This window comes from Nicotiana tomentosiformis, chromosome 9, assembly GCF_000390325.3.
Source record: "Nicotiana tomentosiformis chromosome 9, ASM39032v3, whole genome shotgun sequence".
Classification (NCBI taxonomy): domain Eukaryota; kingdom Viridiplantae; phylum Streptophyta; class Magnoliopsida; order Solanales; family Solanaceae; genus Nicotiana; species Nicotiana tomentosiformis.
The window spans coordinates 12701538-12709041 of record NC_090820.1 but is presented as its reverse complement, the minus strand read 5'-3'; the positions used below and the strand labels follow the sequence as shown (position 1 = coordinate 12709041).

Here is a 7504-nt window from a genome sequence, read left to right as displayed (position 1 = left end):
AAAATTAGAAAATATTTTTTGAAAAATATTTTCCTTCGTACGAAACACACTCTAAATTACTTCCTGATCTTGAGACCCTAAACTTAATATATACTTAATGAAAGCAAAAATACCGGTGCAGATTAAACAAGCGGTAACCAACGCAAGTTCAAAGAAGAGAAAAACAAACTCAGATTTTTATACTGAAACAGCAAACTATATCATATAATCAGTATTGACGGCATAAAACTAAAAATCTAAAATAGCTGAATAGTGTATACCAAATTGTAAGGTATTATCGTGTAATGGAACAAGAAAGAGATATTTTATCGCATAACGGAATGTGATCTTTTCGGCTATTAACGTGAGCCTTTATTTACATACCCAACAAAAATAAAAAGCAGACTGTATTTATGTTCTTGGGGGTTTCTTTTCATTGGTAGATAAATATTTTCGATTACAGATTATATTCATTAATAATTGAGTTTCTTATGGCGTTTAACTAGTTTAATAATTTCTTTCAAAAAAATAATATGATGATTAATCAGATGTCTTCAAAAATTAAACTAAGTCAAGTTATAGGGAAGAAAGGGAAATATCTTTCTTTTTGCACTATATAGCCCAAAAATGTTATAAACACACAGATTTAGATAATGTGTTTTGTGTCTCTTATGAATACCTAATTTTTGTACTATTTTAACACCTCCTAAAGTCATTAGTGTTTTGTTGCTTTAATTATATTTCCCAATTTTTGTGTCTTTGATTGCATATTTCCTATCATAAAAATACCAAAAAATAGTTCTTTCTTTATTTGTGCATTTTAGGAATTAACTAACCATTCAATTGGTGAATTAATCTAGTTAATTGATCATTTGAATAAGTTACTTAATTAATTTATTTATTTGTGTAAATTTAGTTTAATAAGTAGGATTAAGAAAGAAATTGGGCCAAATTTGAAAGAGAAAGTGGCCAAAAGTGCAAGATAAGGGGCTGCCTTTGAAAGGGTCCGGAACGACGTAGTTTTGCCTCAAAACTACGTCGTTTCATTAAGTGACCCAAGACCAAATCTCACCCATTGATCTAATGGTCCATATTTGATCTCTCAAGAGGTATTTAAAGCCTCAAAAATCTGAAAAATTTCCTCATTTCACCCATAACTCTTTCTCTCTTCTCTCTCTTCTCTCCACTGCCGCCGCCGGAAATCACCCACCGGTGGCGGACCACCTCCAAATACCTCCAAATTAACACCATATAATCTCCACAACCTCCTCTTCCCATATCTCCAAACCAATTCCTTCAAAAAACCCTCAAACTCCTTGAATTTTAGATCTAAGAAACTTTAGCCGCCACTTTTTGGTCCAAATTCTTGAAGCTCCGGCCAACACCACCCTACAACATATACATGAATGGATAGAGCTCCACGAGACCTATCTTTTCCTACTTATTTTACCCCCAAAATTCCCGTCGCCGTCGGCCCGCTCCTCGCCGCCGCCACAGCTCCACCGCCTCACCACCGCCAAAATGCCCCGAACCCCCATTTTAGCTATTTTTCGACTCAAAGACACTCGTTTCTTTTGGCGAGATGCTGAAACGCATTACGTTCTAGCATCTACCCGAAAAAAACATGCGTTTCAGAGTCGGGTAGTCGCCTTTTAGTATCTCTGGCATCTTCTCGTGGCTCGAACGGCTTCAAGCATACTTGTTAGGTATAATCGTCATCTCTTTAATTAATTTCTGATTTTTTTTAGTAGATTAGTTTCTGATTTTTTTATTTTTTATTTTTTCTGTTTTGGTTATTTCTTGTTAATTAGAGTTTTAAGTTAGGTTTATTTAATTAGCTATCTATATTTAGTTTAGTGGTTTGTTAGATTCATTATTGATTTAAACATGATCTTTAGTGTATTAGTTAAACCGTTCACTTAGTTAGTCGATTATTTAGTTGTTGTTAGTCGTTGTTCGATTATTAACGATGCTCGTTCTGTTTTGAGTATTAGTTTGTGAATTTAGTTGTTTGTTTAGTAATTAGTTTGCACAAATCCAATTCATTCCCATCAAGTTGGTTTTAATACTTAGTTCAATTACGTTTTTAGTCTCGTCTATGCTTTGTCAGTTCATAGTTGTCCAAGTTTGATTTGTGTTGAGCAAGTAGTTTATTGTTGATGGTTAAAATCTGAAGTTTAGTTTATTTTATCACAAAATAGGGTAATAGTAGCTTACTTTTACTAGTAGGGTGGCTGAAAGGACATTTTTTCTCCTTGCTTCTGACACAGCAGATTTTCAGGTTGTCCTTTCACCTTTGGGACAGACCTTGAATAGTGTTTAGCACACAAAGTCATTTTTTTGGACAGATTTTTGGTGAACCAAAATCTGTCCAAAAATCTAACTTTATTTACCTATTGAAAGGGCTGTTTTTCTCCTATAAAAGGGACTGTCTTACACTTAGAATGCAGAGTTCCTTACTCACTGAAAAGGGGGACACTCTATCTTATACTGAAACACATCTTGGAGAGTTGCAAAAAAACATATATCTTTGAGAAAAATCAGCAGCTTAATACATATAACAAGCTGAAATTTCAGTGTTTTGTGAGGATTATTTGAGTGCAAAAACCTCGAAAAAAATAAAAAGATCCCTTAGGCAATTTGTGAAGTTGATAGCTACCAGTTTCAAGCATCTTTGTTGAGTTTTCTAGGTTGTCTTAACACTTGAGTTGCTGCTGTTTCTACTGTATTTGCTGCTGAGTTTTTTGTTGCTGCACTGCTGTATTTTATTATTCCACAAACCAGGTAACTTTCAAATTCTTATATTGCAGATTCTTGATGATAATAAGAAGAATTTGATCCCGGTTTGGTTGATGGAACATATTAGATCTGATTTTGTTTCAAGATGAATGTTATATTAGTGTTATTATCATGTAAATCTGTTAAAAATTAGTTAAATTATCGTTTTCTTCTTATATATATGATTGAAATTGCATTCTGTTAAGATTACTTAGTTTAAGGAAAAGATAAAGACCCCACTTTTAACCGTGTTTGTTTAGTTTGGGCTCTTTTCCGTGAGTTACTTTCATGGTTCATGTATAATTATCTAAGAAAGACTTCTAGCTTCAAATATTTTGATGCTTTTGAATTATAGTCAACATAATATTATACTTAATATAGTTCTTCTCTTTAGCATTGAAGTATTACCGTTTTTTGTAGTTTTTATATTTAGTCGTGGTTTTTATGTTGTTAATGAGTGTAGTTTGATTAGTGCCATGATTGGTGTAGATAAGTAGAAATATTTTGTTAGTCCTTAAGAAATAGTTGGTTAAGAAGATAAAAATATAATAATTAGCATGTAAGTTTCTTTTATTAAAAAAAAAAAAAAAATTTAGTTTGGACATCAATGTAAGAAGCAATTTGGGCTTAGAAGAATACTTGTTATTTTGTGTTGTCTTGGTCATCGAGGCTCTTAAGCAACATGGTCCAAATAAGCTAAAATTTGTAGGCCCAATGATAATAGAAAGCAAGATGGACATTTTCTTTAAAACCAATAAATTGTCTTTTGTTAAATAAAATAAGTGGCCCAATACCATGAAAGCTTAACATAAGACTACCCGGGTTTAATGTCTTGCATTAGTGAAAATTATTTTTAATAATAATATTTTTTTTCCAGTCGAATAAGTAATAAATAAAAAAGAAGCGCTTTTTAATTAATTTAAGCGATATGCAATTTTAGGCACGTTTGAGATGTAGACCATGTGTTCATACACGGTCCTTGGTCAATTTTGTTTTTAATAGAGTAGTCATGTGTGCATTCCCGCTCCTTGACTTTTCAATATTAATTGTATTTAAACCATGTGTACCGACACGTTCTTTGTTTTAATACATATAATCAAATAAGGACTTTGTGCGCTTGCACGCTCCTAGGCCAAAATTATTAATTATTAAGTAGCACTAGACAATAGTAACTTAAGGCAAATAATACACACTTTATCCAAAAATAATTCAAACCAAATTTTAGTCAATAAAAGTGACCGTGCTAGAACCACGAGATTCGGGAAATGCCTTACACCTTCTCCCCGGTTAACAGAATTCCTTACCCGGACTTTGTTTTCGCAGACCAATAATAATAGAGTCAAATCTTCCTTTGATTAGGGATTCAAATAAAATGTGACTTGGAACACCAACAAAATCAATTCCAAGTGGCGACTCTGTAAATAAAATAATCCCTACTCAATTTTGTCACTTTAATTGAAAAAACCCTTTAATCCACACAATATTATTTTGCGGGTAGAAAAGGGGGTGTGACAGCTCTGGCGACTCTGCTGGGGACATTAAGAATTCGAGCTTGTATATTGACTTTATTTGGCTTTATTAATTTTTGTATATATTGTGATTTATTTGGGCCTAATTTGTTACTTGTCCACTTTATACTGTTTTGATATTGTTGAACTGTACATATAAATTGTATCCTCTCTCGCACCCCTCTAAGTCTTCTTATAGTTAGTTATGTTGTGTTTGCCTACCAGCATCACAAAATTTCTGTCTTGAGATAAAGCCAGTTAGCCTACCAGCTTCTGGTGAAGGATTTAGTCACACATGCTTAGGCGAGAGAGTCGTTAGCTAGCCAGTGCTGTTCTACTACTGGTGACGCTTGACGCTCCTCGGCTCGGGTTGTCCGCTCGAGTAAGCCAGTCTAGACACCTTCTCCATCACGATTTCAACCTAGAAGAACATACCTCATGCCGGATATCCCTAGTAGGTTTGCTTTATTTGCATCATGCATTTGACTTAGCGAAACTCGGCACAGGGGCCGGGTCCGTATAAGACAGGTATCCTCTTTGAGACCATAACGTTCACTTATGTGCTACATGTTACTTTATTTGGGAGGCTTGCATGTCGACCGGCTTTAGGGTGGATTAGTTGAACAAGCAGAGAAAAATAAAAAAAAATAAAAACATGCTCCCGATTTCTATACAAATGTTCGTTCTTTTAAAAAAAAAAAACCGAAGTGATTTGGTGCGTTTGGTGTCCATGATTAATTTTTCATAAAGAGAGAAAATATAGTTAGTTTCATTGGAAGTTTTATCACCGAACTACGCGGGTCTGATTCTCACCGGATGTGAGATACGTAGGCAAACCTCATCGGTTCCGGCCTAATTTTCAGAAAAAATTCAAAAATATTTTCCTTTTCCTTAATTCCCTATTTACAATTATTTCCTTAGAAAGTCCAAAAAAAAAAAAAAAAAAAAATCCAAAAATACTTTTTTTTAGTCCCACAGTTTAGCTTTTATTTATTTATTTTCTTTTTCTTTTATAAGAGTCAAAACCCGAGAAATCAAAATTTTCGTGTGTCAATAATATATTTGATCAAAGTCTAACCCCGTGTTTGGGTAGACAGGTATACCATGAGTGGGGAAAGAGGTAAGTCTGAAAAGAGGCCCAGATCAGAAGGGATACCAGATTTTCTGATTGTCGATCAGATACCACAGTTGTTGTGGGATTGGTGGAGAGACTTTAAGGAATATGAGAGGAACCAGATAAAGAAATACTTGGGACATTTGGTTCACATGATTACGATAAAGCCGAGGAGGGATGCGATTGAAGCTTTGATTCCGCACTGGGATCCTGAAAATAATGTGTTCCGTTTTACCGATTGTGAAATGACTCTGACATTAGAGGAAATCGCCCATTTCCAGGGGTGGGGCCGCAATCTTCGCCGCCAAAGGCCCATAGTACCAAAAAATGTGAATGGGGATAGGTTTCTGAAGCTTTTGAACATAAATTACGGACAATATGAAGGTCTAGGAGGCAAATGGGTTAAGTTGGGCTTTTTGTTTCAGTTGTATGGCCTAGAATGCAATTTCGAAAGGAATGTGGGAAAATTGAAATCAAAGGAAGATAAGGAAACATGAAAGGTACATAGAAGGTTTGCATTTATGGTCACCTTTTTGGGGCGTGTAGTTTTCCCGGAAAGAGAGGGACGCATTGACATCCGCTTGGCAGGTGTAGTTGAGGCTCTGACCTCAGAAGGGGGTGATTATACTTTGGTCCCTATGATTCTTTCTTGCATTTTTCGTGCTTTAACTAGATGTAAAATGGGCGCACGAAACTTTGATGGTTGCAACATTTTGTTACAGATATGGTTTTTGGAGCATTTCTATTGTCATCCTACGATCACTAATTTTAGTGAGCTATGGCCCAATCATACTTATGATCACCAGAAAAGAATTGACGAATGTGACTTACCAGAGGGGATTGGCGCCTGGAAAGAACTACTTCTTACTCTATCTGCCAAACGGATCACTTGGAACTACGATTGGTTCTCCTCTAAAGAGGTCATTTGTGAGTCTGCATACCATTCTTATTTGGTACTCATAGGATTGGATGGTGTTCAGTCTTATGCTCCACTTCGGGTAATGCGCCAATTTGCACGACTACAGGAGGTGCCACCAACACGAGATATGAGCAAGTTCTGTTATGATTTTGGTAAAGATCAACCTCATGACGAAGAAGAAATTATGAAAATTTGGTATGCAAGTAAAGTCTCGGAGTTGAATGATATGGTAGAAGACCGAGATCGTGGAGAGGTGATCCCTGAATATATTACCTGGTTTCATGACCCTTCGTCGCTTAGAGATGGGCCTGAAGGGTCCAATAGGAGGAGAAATGATCAAAGAGCTATAGAAAGGTTAAAAGAGGAATTGGAGCATGCCCGGATGACCATATCCAAACAACAAGCCCAACTACAAGCCGTAGTCGCTCAGATTCGTTTAAATATTGAGAAAGATTATCAATCTACCTTACGGGTCATGGATAAAGATCTAAAGGATGCTAAAAATGAGGCGGCCCGCTTAGAAGAAGAACTGTCAAGCACTATTGGTTTAGTTAGAAGAGCTGAGGCAAATAAAAATGCTGAAATACATAAGCTACAAGAAGACTTGAGTATCGTTGAAGAGGATGCGCACCAACAACAATTGGAGTTTGATCAGCAGAGAGAGAAGTTTGAAAGAGAAAGGGCCTATTGGATACACTCAAAGGGTCAGTTTCATGCACAATTGGAAGAAATAAAAAGGCATAAGAGAAGTCATCAACATGCAGATTTTGAGGCAGAGCGGCGTCAGTGGATGATTGAGAGAGCTGTGCTAAACCGCCGTATTGAAGAATACGAGGGACGCAAGACACAAATGGGGAACGCCCTCAACACTACCCAGATATGGTTGCAGAATTGTCACGTGAATATGGGGCAAGCCAGAGAGCAAGTACTTCAATTGGCAGAGAAAGCAGCATATATTCGCAACGATCATCGTCATCTAAACAATGAGAAAGTTGGTCAACAAGCACGTACCCTCGTTCCACAGTTGCCGGCAGTGTTTCAAAATTTGTACGAGATTTTGGGGGGAGAGAGGAGGCCAAGGGATACAGACCTTTGATGATATCAGTTTAAGCAAGAATACCATTGAAGATTAAAGTTTTAGTGCAGTCAATTAGTTTGTAGTTTCATTTTTCATTTGTCGCATTTTTAATTTTATATTTGTCGCAT

The 7504-nt window shown here is 36.0% G+C and overlaps 1 protein-coding gene and 1 long non-coding RNA gene across 2 annotated transcripts; both read left to right on the top strand.

The window, feature by feature from the left end:
* The first annotated feature begins 1175 nt into the window (after positions 1-1175).
* On the top strand, positions 1176-3016 carry LOC138899488 (uncharacterized). The gene is made up of 2 exons (XR_011411161.1): positions 1176-1685; positions 2790-3016. It is a non-coding gene; the product is annotated as an uncharacterized lncRNA (long non-coding RNA).
* Positions 3017-6524: 3508 nt separating this feature from the next.
* LOC138898399 (uncharacterized) lies at positions 6525-7394 on the top strand. Its single transcript, XM_070184461.1, has one exon. The coding sequence runs from the start codon at positions 6525-6527 to the stop codon at positions 7392-7394; it is 870 nt and encodes a 289-aa protein (XP_070040562.1).
* Positions 7395-7504: the final 110 nt, after the last annotated feature.